At 49.4% G+C, this 21,072-nt stretch overlaps 1 protein-coding gene and 1 long non-coding RNA gene across 5 annotated transcripts in view; one reads left to right on the top strand and one right to left on the bottom strand.

Annotated features, from left to right (window-relative positions):
* The window catches only part of EPB41L4B (erythrocyte membrane protein band 4.1 like 4B), a 152,707-nt gene extending 142,243 nt beyond the window's left edge, over positions 1-10,464 (bottom strand). For 3 of the 4 annotated variants that reach the window (XM_033237865.1, XM_033237866.1, XM_033237867.1), the window contains exon 1: positions 9,557-10,464. In XM_033237865.1, the coding sequence (XP_033093756.1) occupies positions 9,557-9,859 (303 nt within the window). In that variant the 5' untranslated portion in view covers positions 9,860-10,464. The remainder of the gene's footprint in view (positions 1-9,556) is intronic. The other variant, XM_033237868.1, reaches the window with a different exon arrangement.
* Positions 9,544-19,095, top strand: LOC117098859. Its single transcript, XR_004443618.1, has 3 exons — positions 9,544-9,659; positions 17,841-17,966; positions 18,965-19,095. It is a non-coding gene; the product is annotated as an uncharacterized LOC117098859 (long non-coding RNA).
* The last annotated feature ends 1,977 nt before the right edge of the window (positions 19,096-21,072 follow it).

The following is a 21,072-nucleotide window of genomic DNA, read 5'->3' as shown; positions in this document are numbered from 1 at the left end:
TCATTTAAAAATCTAAAGAATGTGCTGGACAGAGGGCTTGCCAACGCTGAGCAACTCAGACAAAAATGTAAGGGGGAGAAAACTTGTCTGCCACACACCCCCAAACGAAGCCCAGACAGCCTTGGAAGATGATCAGCACGACGCAGAAGAGTCCCGGGGAAGAGGTGTCAGAATCCAAGAATAAAACCACGAGGTGAGGGCTGGGGACATCCAAGTCTCCAGTGGCAGTGCCACAAGTGAATGGGTAGGACCGAGTTAAGACAGTCCAGACCTGCATAAACATCCACAGTCCATGAATGGATAAACTGTATGTGGTATACTCTCACAAGAGAACATTACTTGGCGTTAAAAAAGGAGTGAAGTTCTGGCACCTGCTACATACAACATGGATGAACCTTGAGAATATTAGGCTAAGTGAAATACGCCAGCACAAATAGACAAATACTGTAGGATTACACTTCTATGGGGTACCTAGAGTAGCTAAATTCATAGACAAAAAAGTACAATGGTGGTTGCCAGGAGTTGGGGGAAGTGAAAATAAGGAAGTTAGGGTTTAATGGGGACCCAGTTTCAGTTTGGGAAGAAGAAGAACGTCTGGAGACCAGTGGTGGTGAAGGTTGCAAAACAGTGTGAATATACATCATGCCACTTAACTGCATACACTTAAACATGGTTAAAATAGTAAATTTTATATTATTTATATTAATACCATGATTTTCAAAAAATTCATAATTCAGGGTAGGTGCAGCTGAGCAAGTGAGCAGGTAGAGCAAAGGAGACGCATGATCAGGCCGACTTCAACCCACCTGAGCGAATGCTAGGCTGCAGACAACACTCAGCTCATGAGACAGGCATGGAAAAGAAACCACAGAGCGGAGGGATGCCAGCTCTGCAGGCACCCGCTGAACCAGGCAGTTGGCATCCTCACTGCTGCAGGGCAGACCATTCCACCCGGGGGGGCTGAGCTGGGTGACAAGGAAGCAACGGAAGATCCCACAGGCGGGACAGGACCCTTGGGACATCATCTTCCGGTTCTTAGCTTCAGGAAGAACGGAAATGCTGGGCACTCAGCCAGCTATGACTTTGGGGAAAAGAACCTGCAAAAAATGCTGAGAAATGGTAGACAGAATCCAAATGCCAGAGATGCTGAAAGGCAAAGTGGTTCAGAAAAGACGGGATTTTACTGCATGAAATTCTGACCTTCCCAGGGAGTTCTAAGAGAACACATACTCAACACAGGAAGGCTGGGTGTGCACAGCATGGGCTGAGGGGAAGAGCACTGGAAAATGAGTCAGGAAACCTAAATTCAATCTGGCTCTCCCATACTTACTAGCAGAGTGGCCCAAGGCCATCTGCTCTCCGAGACCATCTGCAAAGGGGATGATAACGTGCACCTTCCCAGGCGGCAGCAATGAAGGGAAGCAACACCGATTCTGCATGCCTTGGAGACGGGGCTGCCTGACGCGTAAGTGATCAGGTGCTTTGCATATCAACCTCCAAGCCCCCAGAGACAGGTATTACTCACTCAAACCACATCACACACAGCACAGAATGAGGGTTGAATTTAAGTATTCTAGAATACGCACCCAACTGGTGAGAAGCCTGTCAAGAAATGTGGATGGGGAGGAGAAAAGAAAAAAATGTTTTAAAGGATATACACCACGCTTATAAACATGTATACAAAAGCACCAAGATGGAAAGGAACAAAGTGAAACCGACCAGTTGCTATGCAGCAGGATAGGAATAGGAAAATGTTTTTCTTTGAGATAATTTTAATGTAGTTCTATTAAGCACTTTTTAAAAACATCACCTACTTCTGATCTGAGTGTTGAATTACGGCCATCAAACCATTATGCACTCGAGTGAAATGACATTCAATGAGTCAAACTAAAGAAGAAAATCTGATCCCAAGTGGCCTACAAAGGTGGAGACCCTTTGGGGGTTCAGGGGTCTCCATCCAGATCGGAACCTCTGGGGCAAGCTCAGAGCCCTCCCACCCACTTCACCCAGCTGTGCTGTCAGAGAACCTCCCAGACCACAAATCAAGCTAGAGTCTGCCTTTACTAGCTACGTGACCTTGGGCAAGTTTCTTAACCTGTCTGCTAAACCCTGATTCTTTCCTCTACAAATCAGGAATAACAACAGTAACCATCACCACAGTTTTTGTGAGGATTCAACAAGATAATCACCTAGATGGGCTCCCGACATCATCTTCATTTCAAAGGGTACCCACTCACTCACTCCTTTAAGATCCAGGGACACAGCCAGAACTCATCTGGCTCCCCTACCCCAAGTAACCTGGAGCCCAGGGATGGGGGCTTTTCTGACCCCCATCTTCCATGTGTTTGCACCTGCTGTTCCTTCCACCCAGATACAGCTGAACTCCTACACATCCTTTGGGACAAGTCCATTGTCACTCTGGGGATCAAACCTTCTCCAACTGCCTGGGTGTGGTGGCTCACACCTGTAATCCCAGAGCTTTGAGAGGCCGCGGTGGGAGGATCTCCTGAGGCCAGGAGTTCCAGGCCAGTCTGGGCAATATAGCGTGACCCCCAACGTTACCAAAAAAAGAAAAAAAAACCTTCTCCAACTCCAGCCCACAGTTCAGTTGCTCACCCCTGGCACCACGCCATGTTGGTTTATGGGCATCTGTTTACTCTGTCTGCCCCTCAAGACTGGGAGCTGAAGAAACACTATTCTCTCTCCAACACCCTCCCTCATGCTTATTGCAGTGTAAGTACTCAGTAAGCTTTTGCTGACTGAAGAAAACATACTGTGAGCAAACAAAAACATTTTGGAAAACAATTTAAAATAAACCAGAAATTAAAATCAAGTGGGACTAGTAAAATTAATCCAGCTCTAGAGAGAGGCCACGGAGGCTGCAGAAGGAGTGAGATTAGAGGGATTAGGGTTGGTGGGGGACACACCAGGGATGCTGCCAGGCTCCAGCCCCACTCTGCCAGATCAGCTCTGGCTGGTAGCAGAGTCATAGGCATCCTGGGCTGGCAGGAGTCGAGACCACCCCATAGCAGGCACTCTCAGATGCAAGGGGATTCTGAGGTCACATCAACAAGACCTTTTAACCCGCCAGCAAGAGAAGGTAATTGTGGTGAGGAGGGTCAGAGTGCCAGGCAGCTTGCTTCCTACCAAGGCAGGGGCAACAGGCACTGGGGGGCTCCCCACCCCAGCTAAGAGTCCCAGGAAATGTAGAGAGGAGGGCCGAGGGCCTCACCCTAAAGAGACACAAGCTCCAGGTCAAACATCCTTATTCAACTGTGCTGAGGTCAGGAGGACACAGACTTCCATCAACCCATGTAAGTTCATCATTTTAAAAACATGTTTATATCTAAATATGAAAGAAAGCACAGATGAAAGGGCACTCCAATTTTAACAGTGCTTATCTAACGAAACTGTAGCTGTTGTTCCAACCTTCCTGTATTTTCAAATGGGTCTTCGATGAACGCATTGTAAATGAGAAATGAAAGGAGAGCACACACACGAACCTGGGAAACACACCCAGATGAATCAGCAGCTGACCCTGCCCACAGGCAGCAGTCACGGGCTACAGGTGGAAACTGGAGCACAGTTCCCACTGGAGGAGAAGGCTCCAGGCAGGGCAGAGAGGCCTGGGGAGGAGCCCACCCCCAGCTGGCCAAAGGGAGTCAAGCAGTGGGCAAGGATGGAACACGTGTTTTGAGGACAAATGGTAGGCGGAGGATTTCTGTGGTTGCCAGGCTGGATTTTTTATAAGTCCCCACGCAAGAATTTAAGGGAAGGCCCCACCCCCATCGACCTTCTGCTATTTCAAAATGAAACAGACCTGTGCCTTCATCCATTGCAGTGTACTAGGAACAAAATTCAATGAGATTATGCACGTGAAAGTGCTTAGCAAGTTAATATTTGTTCAGAGCCCTGTACCAGTGTAGGGTCATGTTACTGGCACTGGAGAGGCTGGGCTGCAGCCCCTTTCCCCTGCAGGCCAACCCCCGCCCCTTATTAACACTGACAAATCCAGCAAGTGTAGAAGGGCAGTTAGTGCTCTTGCTTGTATTGTGACACTCTCTTTGGGAAGGGTGTTCATTACCCCTCTTTCACCCCCCACCTCAGTCTTCCTTTTAAAACAAAGGAGGCATTTCCAAAAATAACACAAACTCATGACCCACTAGCTATCCAAGGCTTCATTCCAGGTCTGAGGGGGTATGAGTGGAGTAAGCACTGGAATGCCACCTTTAGCCAATACCTACCCTACAGCGACAGAAAAAGCAAGCCACCCAGAGGCCTTGGATAAGCCAGGGTGCCCATGGCAGCCAGAGCCTTGGGAAAGGGTAGAAATGAGCTGTGGTCTCCACTCTCCTGCGGATCTCTTAATTCTTCCCAACCAGTGAAGAGTGAAGACAGCCCTATCTCAAACCTTCACCCTCCCTGATACACTCACCTGACTCCACCAGTGAGCTGCTCTACCATCACCCCCTTCTCCTAGCCAGGCCATCACCACCCCTTACCTGACAATTGCAATGGCACGACTGGTCTCCAGTCCCTCCTCTAGCCCTCCACTCCACTGTGACAAAAATGGGCTCCCTAAAGTACAGGTCAAACCCCAGCTCAAAGACTGCCAACCCCCCTACCACCCCTCGCCCCATTGCTACAGCAGTTTATAATGCATGGTGTAGCTGCCTCTGTTCTCACAGTTCTAGAGCCAGGGTTTACTCATTGGCTGTGAAGAGACCACCTGCATCAGAATCACCTGGAGTAATTTGTTAAAAGTTGAGCTTCCTGATATACTGAATCAAGAAATTGTGGGGGTGTGCTCTGGGAATTTTAGTTGGAAGAAAAAAAATCCCAGAAGAACTTTGTGAACACTGAAGTTGGGATCATTTTCCACTGGGATCCAGTTTTTCCACTCTTTGGGAAAATCGGTTCTATTTCCAACTGCCAGGAACGTACCCCAACCCCCTTCTATGATCCTGTGTTAGGACGTGGGGTTAGTCTTCCCTCCCACCGCTGACCCTACGCTTGACACCTTCAGATGCTGACAATCAGGGTTCCCAAAGCAGACCATTCCAACCCTTTCACTGACTGACTAAAGGGAAGTCACTTTATAGCCACAGACCACAGTTTTCCAGTTCCTCCAATGGGCCGGGGAGGTGCTGTCCAGGGTCCCTTTCAACTCCAAAACAAGCCATATAACCTTTGTTGTATCACATATGTTATGTCAGATCAGAGGTTTCAGTCCTAAAATTCTAAAAACCTGCATTATCCTGTTTTTGCTGAAAAAACATCACTTCTCACATCCAAAGTGAAACTTTTAAGAAGCATTTCTCATACTACATCCAACTTCCAATTTCCACTAAAGAAGAGCCAAGCAATGGTTAGCCTGCCTGGCACAGCATTTTTTTAAAAAACGTCTATTACTGGAAACTTCTTCAAATCTTTCCAGAGTCCAAAGTAGAGGAAGGAGAGGTTTCTAAGATTACAACCTACTAGCAACCTTTCAGCACTCTGTTGCACCTTGAGGCCTTCCCGTCACTGAATCCTCCCAACATCCCCATTTGAAAGATCAGGAAGTCAACGGCTCAAAGAGCTGAAATTGTCCAAAGGCAGAGGTGTAATATGCAAAGGTAGATCTTCGAATTCTGAAATCCCCCATGTTTGCACTGGACCACAATGAGTCGATGTTGAGTTCCAGATGCAGGGAAGGCAACTGCACCACCAAATGCAACAATGGCCCATGGGCCGTTCCCTCCAAAGCATGGCAGGAGTGCTAACTGGCCAGCCACACGTCCTAACAGCTTTTCACACTGAGCACACAGGGCAACGGGAGGCAGGGCTGAGCAACAGCCACACGAGCAAAAGCGATGCCAGGGATTTAGTCAACAGAGAGCTAATATGAGTCAACAGTGGGTGCCACTGCCAAGCACACTAATGGGATCTTCAGCTGCATTAATAGAAGGAAAGCGTCTAGGGCAGGCTGAGGGAGGGAGCCCTGCCCTGCTCTGACCAGACCACACCTGAGGGTTGGGTAGGGCTGGGCTGGGCTAAGGAGAGGGAGGTGCTGTCCAAGGCAGGGCCAGGGTTTCTGAAGAGGACTGGCTCAGGCTGGCACTCTGGTTGGTAGGGAGAGCAAGGGCTCATCTGGAAGCTGGGTTTGTACAGCAAGTCCACTTTAGACTGCATGTTATAGTTTTTTTAAAAAGATTCTTTTATTCACATTTTATTTTATCAAAGATTGAAAAGCTGCTGACTATCTATAGCAAAGATTAAGAACACCCAGGGGCCAAGCACAGTGGCTCATGCCTGTAATCCCAACACTGTTAGGGGCCGAGGCAGGAGGATCGCTTGAGCCTACACATTTGAGACTAGCCTGGGCAATATAGTGAGACCCCATGTCTATAAAAATAATTCTTTAATTAGCCGGGTGTAGTGGTGCACACCCGTAGTCCCAGCTACTAGAGAGCCTGAGGTGGGAGGATCGCTTGAGGCTAGGGGATCAAGACTGTAGTGAGCTGTGGTCACATTACTGCACTCCAGCCTGGATGAGACCCCATATCCAAAAAACAAAAACAAAAACAGAACACTTAGGCATGCTACGTGACTCAACCTACCACTAGAGAAGGGGGCTCCAAGCCCTATCAGAAGAAACAATTGCTGCTGCTTTTCCCTTTTTTATATATAACAATTGGCCCATGGCTTTGCCAAGGGACACTGGATCTGAGACCCTATAATCTCAAGTGTCAAAGTCTCCTGGAAGTCCTTCCAATTCCCCCATTCCATCCGGCCACAGCACCCTGTCTGGGTGTGCCTGTCATATCACTTAGCATCACCCAGAATAAAAGAAACATGTTTTCACCTGAGTTTCCCAAGAGCCTCCAGGCCACATCTCATTCACCTTTGTGTCTGCAGCACAGAGCTCGGCACATTGGAGACGCCCAATAAATGCGGTCTGGACTGGACTGAGGTGCCACAGCACAGTCACACTGAGGGTGTTATTGTGTTCTAGACAATTTCAGAACACAAGCGTCCTAACTAGGGCTAATAAAAAGGTTTATGACAGCACACAGCCAACTTTTAGGAGGTTGAGCAAAGGAATTCTCAAGGCTAACGCTGCCTGAGGGTTTTAATTACAAAGGAGACACAGTTAGCCCCAGCAACGTCTCTGGGTGCCTGAGAAGCCAGCTTGGGGTATCGCGGTCAAAGGTAAATCCTATCTTGCGACAAGCGGAAAGGCAACACCAGGGCCCAGGAAGCGATAAAAATCCAGGAACACAAAAGAGAATAATGACAAGTGGAGCCAAATGCCAAAAAGGACAGTATAAAGAGTGAGCCCAGTGAAGTGGGTCTGAGGAGCAGCAAATGCTACAAACGCACTGGGGAGCTGGCCGCCTGGCATTAACCTCGTAACTCAGAATTAATTACAGGAACACACACTCAGATCTGGGAAGATGAATGTAGGAGACTGTGATGCAGTCCTAATATCTAATAAATCTTTAAATCGATGAGCTGTGCCCACTGGCGATTTTTCTTCATCTTTCCTCCCTGAGAGCTCACGTGACACAAGCCAGCATTTGCTTTTTATCTGCCTGTGGACAGGGGGCATATACGTGTGTGTGTGCATACATAAAATGTGGGCTTCACTAAGTCACATCATAAAGGAATCAAGAAATTTGCCATCCTAGGAATACCTGGGACGGGGGAATTCTTTTGTCAAGCAGCCTTTTATAAAGTGAAGAAATCTTTTAGGATGCAAATATCCCCTTCCCCCACCAGGCTCCAGTGAGGGCTACACTGGCTGGAATCAGTCAGCCTTCCTGTCCCAACCTGTTCATTTGTATACCTGTTTGGGTCTATTCACTATGCACACCATTTAAGCCTGTCTCAAGGAGCTGACAAGCAATACATTTTATAAACGAATCATCCCCAGGGAACAGATGAGAAAACCACAGGCAAGGAGCACTGTCAAACTTCCCAAGGATAGCATTCCTTTCCCAGATCCGAGATGCAAACTACGCCACATCCTCTCCCAACACAAGCTGCCCACTCCAGAGGCAGCCTGCTCCCCTCTCCTCCTCCCCGGCTCTTCAGGCCTCCTCTCTCAGCTGAATAAAGGCTGGAGAGCCTCATTCTTGGGGAGCAGTAACATTTTAATGCTATTTTAAAGGCAACAGCTCTAAGCACCCGACTGTTGGCTCCTTTTCCATCAATAAAAAGGCCCCAAAAGGGTATTTTCATAGCAAAATGATATCTTATGGAGAGCACAAAGAACCACAAAAATAAAATTGCCATAAATTGAAACTGTCTCGAAATGCAACCTACACCGGGAAGCGTTAAACTCCAAGCCAGGCAGGCTCTGATTTTCTCATCTGAGACCCTTTTCACATGTTCCTAGTTCTCTCATGAAGTCCAAACATCTCTCGCACACAGGAAGGCCTATATTCTTCCTTGGAAGTCCGGGTATGTTATTTCTTCCCTTGACATCCTCGAGATGATCTAACATTCATCTAAAGCTCAATTACTGCTATGTCCTCAGTCACACCCAGAAATTCCCGAAGGCACCGTCTGCCGCAGCGCCGGGTGCACAGTGGGCGCCCGGTTAATGTGTGGTTTGATTTGATCTGATCTGGCCCCTTCAGCCAGGAAGACTCACTGGTAACTGGACGCCCTGCAGGGGACGACAGCGCCGGCCTAGCTCTCAGCTGGCGCGGGGCGGGGGTGCAACCACCTGTGGGCGGGTGCCCAGGACGCAGGCCCAGGTGCCGCCGCCCTGGGGTGCTCCGCCGACCCCACGCACGGTGCCCGAGGGAGGAAGTCAGGCGCGCCTGGCCCCGCGGGCACCCCGGGGTCGACTCCCAGCGCCCCAGCAAGGGCTCTGTCGGTGCAAGGCGGACAGGTCCGAGAGAGCCGACTCCAGAGTTAGCTCCCAAGTCACCCTACCCGCTGCGAGGCTGCGGGGCAGATGGGGCTCACGGAATGGAAGTGGGGTGTACCCAGAGGAGATCAGCAGAGAGCAGAAATGGTCTTCTAAACACCCCCTCCCAAACTTGGGGCGCCTGCCGAGTAGCAGGCGAGGGGATCTCCTCTCTGCTGTCTCATCAAGGCCTGATGGCGAGTTTAAGGGGGACAAGCTGGACACCCAGGGACGGCCTCACATTGATTTGACATCTTCCACCCAACAACTCAGTATCAGGAAGACCCCTGCTGGAAGCTAGGGACGGAAGGGGAGCGCCGGCCACCCGCGTCAGGGGGGCGGGGTCTCGGGACTTGGGGACCGTGTGTACTGGGGAGGGGGCGAGGCCCCAAGGACTAGGTGGGTGCCAGAAAAATCGCAACGCCGCGGCGCAATGTGCCAAGGAGGGGGCGCGGGCCAAAGGTGGGGCCCCGGAAGAGACCGGGACTGGGTAGCCCAAGAAGAAACAGAGTTGAGGAGTGCTCGGAGAAGGGGATGGGGGAGGGGATCCCCAGAGAGGTGCAAGGGAAGCGCCCCCGAGGCAAGCACTGGGGGAGGGGGAGCTGCTCCCAGGGGCGCGAGGTGCCAGAGCCCCAGACCGGCCCCGTCACTCACCGGCAGGTCCACGCTCACTTCGGTCCCGTCGAGCAGGAAGACGCGGCAGTAGAGGGTGGCCTTGGCGGCGCCGGCGGCGGAGATGTGCACGGCCGCGCCGCTGGTGAGCAGGGGCCCGCCGCCCGCCGGGAACACGCTGCCCCCGGGCGCGGCGGGCAGCGCAGAGGAGGAGGCGGCGGCCGGGCCCCCCCGCAGCCCCCCGTCGCGCTCGTCCCCCAGCCCGGCGGCCCCGCGCCCCGCCGCGCCCCGCGCGTAGCGTTGCATGGAGCGGCGGCCAAAGGTCCGGCGCAGGAACCGCAGCATCCTGGCTGGGGGCGCCCCCTGCCTCCGCCCCCTGCGCCGCCGCTGCCGCTGCGCCGCCGCCCGGGAGCGCCCCGCGACGCCGTCAGTGCCCTCGGCCGCCCGCGCCGCCTCTCGCGGGCTACGGCCCGGGGCTAGCTCGGGCCGAGGCCGAGGCCGCGCTCCGGCCGCCTGCGGGGCGCGCCGGCCGGGCCAGCGCCGGCTGAGAGTGGCCGCAGGCGGGAGGGCGCGCTCGGGGCCGTCCCGCCGCCGCCGCCGCCGCCGCCGCGCGCTCTCCCAGGCCGGCGGCCTGCGCGGGCTGCCGATGGGCTGCTCCCGACGGGCGGCTGCGGGTGGCCCAGGGGCTGCGAGGGGCGCAGGGGGCGGGCTGCGGGCTGCTCCCGCGCCGCGCGCCGGCCGAGGGCCAGCCGGAGCAGGGCGCCTGCGTGGTCCTGGCGCGCTCGCTCCCACTCGCCGCGCCGCGCCCGGGGCCCGAGGAGGCCCCGCTGAGCGCCCGCTCCCAAGGCGCCTTTTCCTGCGCCCGCAGCCCCCGCCTCCCACCTGGGAGGCTGCACCTCCAGCCGCCGCCGCCGCCGCCGGGACTGCAGCACGCCCTCCTCCCTCGGGGCTGCGCCGGGTAATTGCAAGCTGGGTCTGTGCTGCCCCCTGCCGGCCTGAGCGCCCCTGCTGCTGTAGGTGTGCTCACGTGTGTACACGTAGGTGAGCACACACGTGTTTCCGGCTCCCAGAGCCCTGGAGGCGCCGAGTACCCTCTTGCACCGATAGGAAAACAAGGCTGCGTGCCCTCTGGGAAGACTTGCCCCGGAGACCAGACAGAATAGCACTAAGTTTTCCCCCTTGGAAAAATAGCACTGTTTCCTCTTCTGGAATAGCAGAGGGGTGGACTAGGTAATCAACAAGGTAATCTACAAGGTCCTTGCTACTTAAGTTCTGTCAATTTAAGATCTCAGAGCTGGAAGGATTCTTTTAGTCATTCCAGTCCGGTGGACTCATTCCACATAAGGAAGTTGAGGCCCGGCGAGGAGAGGAAGTATTTTTCCGATATGCTACGCAGGAAAACATCTTTCCTCAAGATCTCAGGTCCAGTATTGAGATAAAGGTCTGCATAAATAACAGAGAAGGCTAGTGAAGTTGAAAATTACTGAGAAGCAGAGTAGATCTGAGGCCCCGAGAATGAATAGTGTAGGACACACTGAGAATATCGGAGAGCGAAGGAATTGTTTCTAAGCAGTGCCCCTCCAGTATACAAGTTCAAGGTCCGCTTCGACTGAAGAGGGTTGACTAGTGCTGCCACATGAGGAATGTGGAAAAAGATGAAGCTGAAAGGAGGTCAGGCCTCTTGGGAAGAGTAACACTACTATTTATCGTTCCCTTAATCTTGTGCCAAACACCGTGCTAAGCCCTTTCCATTCATCGTCTCACTTAATCCCTACAACAGCCTGGTTAGGTAGACGTTCTTATCCCCATTGTACAGAGGAGGAAACGGAAGCTTAGAGAGCTTAAGAGACGGACTCCAGATTCCATGGTTAAGACCAGCTCTTTTACCCAGCTCCAAAGCTGTTGCTGCTAACCACTACCTCTGCTGCCAGGCAGGCAAGTGAAGATGTCTGAGAGGCCTGGAAAAGGCAGTGACCACAGCAAAAAGGACAGACGAACATGAAGGAGTGCATTTAGGAGGCACTCTAAAACAGAAATTTATTAAGGATCAGGCGCTGTCTTAGGTGATTTTATGAGTGGAATTTTCATTAGTCCACACTCCAATCTTTCCAGGTATTCTATGTACCCCCAGTCACATAGGTGGAGTTCGGGTCTTAAGAGAAGTAAAATCCTTGTGTGAGGTCTCAGCGCTCTTGAGTGGCAGCAGCCAGTATCCTCACTCATTGTCTAATGTTCCTTTTATAATACTATGGAGGTCTCCCATGTGACAGTGTTCTCTGAGAGGGCATCTACAATCGGCCTTCAGATACCCAATCTGCTCCTCTCCCTCCACTCCACCCCAGACTGTATTTAATAGAATACAGCCACAAGCTGATGTTCAAAGGTAGCCCAATTCTGCTTACTGGTTTCTAAGGATAGCCCATTTCCTACTAGATAGCCCAGGAGTGCTGTGGCACACTAATAGCCACCCAAAGATGTACACAGACCAATTGCTAGAATCTGTGAATATGTCCCTTTATGTGGCCAAAAAGACTTTGTAATTAAGAAGTTTGAAGTAGGGAGATTATCTTGTATTAATGTAATCACGAGGGTCCTTATAAGAGGGAAGCAGGAGGGTCAGAGTCAGAGAAGATGTCACAACAATGGCAGCAGAAGTCAGCATAACAGTACCAGGAGACAAGGAATTTGGGTAGCTGAAAGAAGCTAGAAAAGATAAGGAACAAATTGACCCTTTGAGATTCCAGAAGGAATGCAACCCTGTCTCTAAAAAAAAAAAATTAGCCACACATGGTGGCACAATCCTGTGTTTCCAGCTGCTTGGGAGGCTGAGGCAGGAGGATTGCTTGAGCCCAGAAGTTTAAAGTTGCAGTGCACTGCATTGCACCAAGGTCATGCTACTGCACTCCAGCTAGGGCGACAGAGTGAGACTCTGTTTCAAAAAGATGAATAACATTAGTTTGGTACATTATGGTTTTCAAAGTCCTCTACTCCCATGATCTCCTTTGTAAGTCCCATAGTGCCATCCCTCTCCTAGTAGGTATCATTCAGGTTTGTGATTTATCCATGATCATTCTCTCCCACTAGACTCTAAGCTACGTGAGGACAAGGGTTTTTCATCTCCCTCCCTCCCTCCCTTCCTTCCTTCCTTCCTTCCTTCCTTCCTTCCTTCCTTCCTTCCTTCCTTCCCTTTGAGACAGGGTCTTGCTCTGTCCCCCAGGCTGGAGTGCAGTGCTGCAATCATGGCTCACTGCAGCCTCAATCTTCCAGGCTCAGGCAATCCTCCACCTCAGCCTCCTGAGTAAATGGGACCACAGATTCTCGCCATCACACTCAGCTAATTTTTTGTAGAGATGGGGTTTCATCACGTTGCCCATACTGGAGGACTTTTTCTTATTCATCATTATATCCCCACCCAGCACCTAGCCTGCTGCCTGATAAGTAGTAGGGAGTCAATAAATGTTTGTTGAATGAATGCAAGATCTCATCTCATCTTCATAACAGCCCTGTGGGGTAGATACTGTTATTGCCTTTTAGAGATGGGGAAAATGAAGACTGGAATGGAGCCTCTCACATTCATGTCTCCTAACTCAAGATGCCATGTGCTACTCGCAATACTGTGTCATCGTGAATCACACCGGAACTCCAGATTGCTTTAGTTTTACCTCTACCTCCTGTGTCAGGCACTGTCACCTCATGGATCTCATTCCATCCTTATCACAATAGTGATTTAAGCACTACTTTTTCCACCACACAGGAAAAACCAAGGCTCAGGCATTCCTTTGACTACATTTTATGTCAAGTTTCAACCTTAGAATTTCAATATTTGATGAGTAAATTTGCATTTTGTCTGTTCACAGTATTATGAACTTTGTGAATTGCTACTTAAGTTCTGTCAATTTAAAATCTCGGAGCTGGAAGGACTCTTTTAGTCATTCCAGTCGAGTGGACTCATTCCACATAAGGAAGTTGAGGCCCGGCGAGGAGAGGAAGTATTTTTCCAATATGCTATGCAGGAAAACACCTTTCCTCAAGATCTCAGGTCCAGTATTGAGATAAAGGCCTGCATAAATAACAGAGAAAGCTAGTGAAGTTGAAAATTACTGAGAAGTGGAGTAGATCTGAGGCCCCAAGAATGAATAGTGTAGATATAATAATTCTTGCTCTTTCTTAATCTTTGTCTTTCGAACCTAAAGTTCCCTATTCTTGTTATCTGAACTCTATAACCAGCCCTTCAAAGATTTTAATTGCTCCTTCTTGGACCTCTTTTATGCCCAGTGTGAATGGGCCAGAGCTGCACATATCTTCTGTTTATCAATGCATTGCTCTTTTATGGGCTTTTTGACTTCAAATGGTTATTCAGAACCCCCAGTGCTACGGCCTGAATGTCTGTATCCCCCAAAAATGCATATGCTGAATCCCAACCCCCAGGGAGTAGGAGGTGGGGGTTTATTAGGTCATGAAGACAGAGCCCTTAGGAATGGAATTTGTGGCCTTATGAAAGAGCGTAGTGACTGATGCCTGTAATCCCAGCACTTTGGGAGGCTGGTGGGGAGGACAGCTTGAGCTCAGGAGTTGGGGCCTAATCTGGATGACATAGTGAGACCCCATCTCTAAAAAATTTTTAAAAAATAAGAGACCACAGAGGCTAGTCCGAAGGTAGAGAGTTATCTCAGTTGAGTGTTCATAGTCAGTTACAGATCAAACTCCTGTTCCACTCTTTCTCCCCTTCTCACTGCTGCACTTGACTAATCTTTAAAAAGAAAAGAGAGATAGACCCCAGAGACTCCTTGCCACTTCCACCGTGTGAGGACACAGTGAGAAGGTGACCTCTATGAACCAGGAAACAGGCCCTCACCAAGCTCTGAATCTGTCAGCAACTTGGTGTTGCATTTCCCAGCCTCCAGAACTATAAGAAATAATTTCTGTTGTTTATAATACAAGTTCATGGTATTCTGTTAGAATAGCTTGAAGGAATAAGACACCCAGGATTTCTCCTGCCTTTCTGTCTGGAACTATCTTGGGGTGAAGTTCTCAGGAAACAGTCTACACTAACTTCTAGATCCTTTTCTTGGTCATAAGCTGTAGCTTGACTTCCTTAGTCTGATAGGCATCTTTTGGAATTTGATTGCTAGAATCACCTTCTTGCCTTCTTGTTAAAGCTCAATTGCCACCTCTTCGCCCACTTCCTCCAGGAGAACTTTCCATTATCCTTCCCATCACTACTTAGTTTTTTGTCATCAACAAACCTTGGAGAGTTCCTTATGCACTCCCTTCCTCCAGAGTAACTTTACATGTTAATTAAACAGCCCTCAGCCCTGTCTCTAAGGAACTCCTTTTCAGAAATGTGCCATTTGTCTCTATCCCTTGTTTCCTGGCTCATTTCCTAGACTCAACAAAATTGTGCCCTCATTTTGTTGGGCTTCATTTTTTTTTTCCCCATAGAGCAGGATTACACTTTAATGTATGTTCCTGTTTATTCCCTTAGAAATGTATTCTTTTAATAAACATTTATTGAGAACTTACTATGTGCCACAAAGCCATCCCTACTGCCATAGATGTTTAATGTCAGCTTAACCTTCCTCTATCATTTCACAAAGATAATAGCTATCGTTAATTAAAGACCATATAATAGGCAGCTGTGCTTTCTGCCAGGCTGGCATCCATTTTCTTTCTTTTGGTTACGGAGCATGGGTTACTTTGTGGAGCCATTTCACCTAGGCCTAACAGTCTAATTGAAGCTGACCCTGCACTGTGCCACAGGTGTGGACACATGATCAGGCCTGGCCAATCAGAAAATTGCATTTCCCAAAGACCTGCTACTGGCTCAAGAATGGACAATAACCCATGCCAGGCCAATGAAGGTCAGCCCTTTAACTCTGGCTGAAATTCTTGGGAATAGGCCATTTCTTTCCATTGGAATTGGAGAATGAAAAGTGTGTAAGCCTGGAACTGCCTGCCGAAGACCGACTTTGACATAGTTTGGAGAAAGCCTTAGGAAGACACCAACACAAACAGAAGCAGAGTCAAGACATGGAGAGACACAGAGGACAAGTTGATTTTGACTACCTGGATTCAGCCATTCCTGAAGCCAGACCTACCTCCTGGAATTTACAACTTCAAGAGAATTAGAATGGTTTTTCAGGTCCCAGATCTTCTCTTTGTTCTCTTGTTCTCTTTCTTGAGTACAGGACATAAACATTATTTTGAATAGGTGCTCACTTTATTTATTATTTAAAGGACTCATCTCCAGGCAAATAATTAGAACGCAATGCTTATCACTGAATTGTACAGAAATAAATGGACAATTAATGAGTCATCTAAGCTTTTAGATCCAGAAGTGGCAATCATGGAAGGACTCTTTGGTGACTACAACTGAGTCCCAAATTTACATTCTTAGCTAATCCTTTCTCTCTGCTCCAGATGGTATTTCTGACTTCCTCCTCAACATCTAATCCCTAGTTCTCCATTCCAAACATCTACTATCTGGTCTTCCATTGAGACTCCAAGAGATCAGTATCTGGAGAGAAACAGGAGCGTCCCCTCCTTACCTGATGGTGGCCTTAGCATGGGTTCCTATCTGAGGACCCATTTCTTCCCCAGAGGATGTGCATCCTGGTTTGGGAAACACATGTGGCTCTGATAAAATAATCCTAATTTCCATATGGAAGATGCACACAGAGAGTGGAAGGGGGGTACTTATTATAGCACCTGCCCACCCTGCCGCTTCCATCTCCATTATTACTTACCTTTGGATTGCCCATGCCATGCGCCCTCTTCCTGGACATCCCTGATGTGCTTGCCTGTCCCTTACTCTCTCTTAGCCAGCGGCTTTACCTTTGTTCTTCTCTGTTTGATGGACTAAAATCAGTCCTGTCCTATAGAACTTCCTGCAATGATGGAAACACTTTACATCTGCTCTATCCAATATGGCAGCCACTAGCCACATGGGACCATTGCATACTTGAAAGATGGCTAGTGAGACTGAAGAACTAAATATTTAATTTGATTTCACTTAAATTTAAATTCACAAAATTTAACTGACACTAACTTTCCCATGCCTGGCCAAATCACAAGCTATGACACCTCTAATCCTTTTTGCCATCAAATCAAAAACCCAGCTCCTGCCAAGCTGGTCAAAACCAAGGTAAATTGTTCTTTCAGGGAAAGCCCTTGGCAGCTGGGCTGCTGGTGGTGGTGGAATGTACTGTTGAAATCCTGCTGCAACTCAGAGCTCACCATGGAAGCAGCATTCCAAAGTAGGGGTCCTGTGACTCACCTGTGTTAACATTACACAACCAAGATACAGGAACCAGAGACACAAAAGGAACCCTCCCCATATCCTCCTTCTCTTTTGGGAAACTTCAAGTCCTGGTTCAAGCCAAGGAAAGAAAATTTGGAGAAGAATGTCATGAGTAGAATCAGAGCCTTGCCAGTGAAGTGTTGATAGGAGTGACAGCCATGAGGGGCCTCTGAAGTGAACCAGCTGGCCTGAAGCTAGTGATCCTGGTGGTCTTGAGGAAGGTACAGTGGTGCAAGGAAGGAATGGACTTATATGGGCTTAACAGAAAATAGACGCAGGGCAATACAGATGGTAGATCCTGACCATCATTTTAGAAATTTAGCATCAGACCAGGTATAGTCATTCATGCCCATAATCCCACTGCTTTCGGAGGCTAAGGCAGGAGGGTTGCTTGAGTCCAAGAGTTCAAGACCAGCCTGGGCAGCATAGCAAGATCCTGTCGCTACAAAATTTTTTTAAATTAATGTGGCATGGTGGCATGTGCCTGTAGTCCCAGCTACTCAGGAGGCTGAGGTGGGAGGACCGCTTGACTGCAGGAAGTCGAGGCTGCAGTGAGCTATGATTATACCACTATACTCCAGCCTGGGCAACAGAGTAAGATTTTGTCTTTAAAAAAAGAAAGAAAAGAAAGTTTAGCATCAAAGAGAGGCAGCGAGGTGTCTCTGAAAGAAAGCACATGGGGATGCACAGTCGTTCATGCCTGTAATCCCAGCTACTTGGGAGGCCAAGGCAGGAGGATCACTCTCGGAGGGCACATCTTTCAGGGGTTACTCATTAACTACAGGGAAAGTCCTTGGTTTTGTCATTTCACTCCCATCCTGAATTCTCAGTTATTGCCATTCTTTGGACACCCTGAGATGCCCTTCCGGTCTTGATATGCAAAATTCATCCCCCTCAAAAATATTTTTCCATCCTCCCACCTGCAAACTCCTATTTACCCTTCAGAACGCAGGTCAGCCTCCTTTGTGAAGCCCTTTCGCACTGTCTGGACAGACGTGGTCATTTCCATTCTCTGTCCTCTCACAGCGCCATATGCACACTCATCTCTGCTTCGCAGATGGCAGCCCCTCGGTGCTAAAGGGTGGCAGAGCTCCCTGCTTACAGACAATGGCAGCGTGGACTAGAGTGGAGGACAGTGGACGGGACTGACAGGTAATGAGGAGGGAACGCCACAGGATGCGGTGATGGGACTGTGGGTGGTGTGGGAGGCCAGTGTCAGGTGACTCCTGGGTTTCTGGCTGTTGAGTCTCCCTCCCTCCCAAACTGAGAGCTCCTGGAAGGTGGAAGCATGTCTGTTTACTTTTTCATCTCCTGCAGACCTGGTTGAGGGAATTCCTTCAACACTGGGGCAAGACCTGTCTAGGCAACACAATGAGACCCTTAGCATGGGTCTCAAATAAAAATTAAAATAACTTAAAAAAAAAAAGACATGGGACTGAATTCTAATCTGACATTCACTTTTCTCATCTGTAAAATGGGCAAATACTGCTCACCTCAAAATTTCATTACTGTATGACATTCACTATATGACATAAAAAACTTTACAAACTGTAAAATCATATAACAATATAAGAATGGAAGAAGGAAACATGGAGTAGCCAAAAGAGGTAAGGGGATTAGATAAAGGTTTTAGGGGCATGGTTCTTTTTTTTTCTTTTTTTTTCTTTTTTGAGACAGAGTCTCACTCTGTTGCCCAGGCTGGAGTGCAGTGGCTCAGTCTCGACTCACTGCAACCTCCACCTCCTGGGCTCAAACGACTCTCCTGCCTCAGCCTCCCGAGTAGCTGGGACTACAGACATGCACTACCACGCCTGGCTAATTTTTTTGTATTTTTAGTAGAGACAGGGTTTCACTAAGCTGGCCAGGTTGGTCTTGAACTCCTGACCTCAAGTGATCCACCCACCTCAACCTCCCAAAATGCTGGTATTCCAGATGTGAACCAGCGCACCCGGCTGGGGCATGGTTCTTATTTTAATATTGAGGAGGCTGATGTACATAAGGAGCAAAAAAAAAAAAAAAAGGAAGAAGCCTGTGGAGAGGGAGACACCAAAGGGATGAGGAGCAGCAGAGAACAAAGAGGAGCTTTACGGAGAAGGAATACATGGCATTTTCTTTCTTTTCTTTTAACTGGTGATTTCTGCTTTATATAGATGGCATTTTTCTGAAGCTGGAGGGAAGATGAGGCCGGGAAGCTGGGTGGAGCTGAGAATTGACAAATGCTCATCAAAGGCACGCTGCTTTTCATTCCCAAGGGAATAATAAAAAGGCTAGCACCTCTTTATGCTGTGCAGAGATTTATGGTTTATTAAGTGCTGTCACAGACATTACCACATTTAATTACTCTTTATGACAACCCTGGCAGGGAGGTGTTTTTATCTCCGGTTTATACCGAGGAAACTAGGGCTCAGAGAAGTCCTGGGACATACCCCAGGTGACACAGCTGGGAAGCAGCAGTGCCGGCTGCGACGGATCGGAACCCCTGGATCCCGCAGCTGTTTGACTGGGCCTCCTTCCCTCACTGAAGTCCTCTTCAAACTGAAACCTGGCCCTGCCCGGCGGCCACATGGGCTCCCGCCCTGACTGACTCACTGGGAGGGGGCCCCTGTTCTGGACTCCTCAGAGCCAGTTTCTGACCTTGATATCTCCACCCTCTCTTCAATTCCTGCTCTGAGATACTCTCCCTCCCTTCATCTCCCCCTCCCCCAGGCCTTTTTTCTCTTTTGATTAAGCTGTTAGAAATGAAGGCAGGCATTTTGATGATAGTAAGATGGGGTCCATGACAGGACCATCCTGCTCTGCCACTCCCCATTCTGCCCGTGGGATTCTCAAGGGACCAGACGCCACTGACCATAGCAACAGGATACAGGCCGCACTTTGTTATCTGCGGGGCCTACCCAGGGCTCAGGGCTCTCCACTAAGACTGGAATGGAGCCTGAGGCCGTCTGCAGGCCTAACAGGGCTTCTGCTTCTGCCCGAGCCCTCCTGTGAGAGATGTTTCCTCCTTCTGTTCAGTAGCAGACTCGATGGAGAAGCAAAGGCGAGTGTGTTTAGGTGTGGATGGAAGGAGGAGAAGGCCACATTCTTGTGTGTCAGGTTTTTTTTTTACACTCAGTGACCCTACTTGCAAGTAAACTTGGCCTAACCGTTGTCCTGGAACCCGACCAATCAGATTAGCTTTCCCTCTTCTGAAGAGCTGAGGAAGGAGACTTGCTCAGTGTGGGGAGTTGGGCAGGACCTCTCTGCCCATTATAGCAGATGAAGCTAGAAACATCCATCTCTTCCTCTCCTTCACCCCGCAACATCTACACCCCCAATCCCTAAACTTGTCCGCAGCCATCCCTTGGGCTCCTGGACCACTGCACCGGCCTCCTCCTGCAGCCTCTCTGAAGCACCCAGGGCAACCTTCCTGAAAGGGAGATGTACCCTGTAGTTCCCGTAGTGACAATCTTGCAGCATGACTGATGACAAGGGACACCAGCACAAATGACACAGAGTTCTAGGAGTCTGAAAGGGGCCCTGGGTGGTCTTTGTTGCCTAAATGGACAAATTTCACTTAAAAGATTTATAGATCAGGCCGGGCATGGTGGCCCACACCTGTAATCCCAGCACTTTGGGAGGCCGAGGTGGGTGGATCACGAGGTCAGGAGTTCGAGACTAGCCTTACCAACATGGTGAAACCCCCGTCTCTACTAAAAATACAAAAATTAGCCGGCATGGTGGTTTGTACCTGTAATTCTAGCTACTCAGGAGGCTGAGGCAGGAGAATCACTTGAACCCAGGAGGAGGAGGTCACAGTGAGCCAAGATCGAACCACTGCACTCCAGCCTGGGCGACAGAGTGAGATTCCATCTCAGAAAAGGATTTGTAGGCTGGGGAGACTAAACTTTTTTTTTTTTTTTTGAGACAGGGTCTTGCTATGTTGCCCAGGCTGGAGTGCAGTGTCATGATCATGGCTCACTGCAACCTCCACTTCCCGGCTCAAGCAATCCTCATGAGTAGCTGGGACTACAGGCGCACACCATCACGCCCAGTTAACTTTTGTATCTTTTTTGGTAGAGACAGGGTTTCCCTATGTACTGGTCTTGAACTCCTAGGTTCAAGCGATCCACCTCCTCAGCCCCACAAACTATTAGGGTTACAGGTGTGAGCCAGCATGCCTGGCCACTGAACAAATTTTAAAACAGAACTCCCCCTCACTCTCGGAGGGCACATCTTTCGGGGTTACTCATTAACTACAGGGAAAGTCCTTGGTTTTATC

This window comes from Trachypithecus francoisi, unplaced genomic scaffold (assembly GCF_009764315.1).
Source record: "Trachypithecus francoisi isolate TF-2019V2 unplaced genomic scaffold, Tfra_2.0 Lachesis_group16, whole genome shotgun sequence".
In the NCBI taxonomy this organism is placed as follows: domain Eukaryota; kingdom Metazoa; phylum Chordata; class Mammalia; order Primates; family Cercopithecidae; genus Trachypithecus; species Trachypithecus francoisi.
The sequence above is the reverse complement of the archived record's forward strand: the minus strand, read 5'-3'. Positions and strand labels throughout refer to the sequence as shown.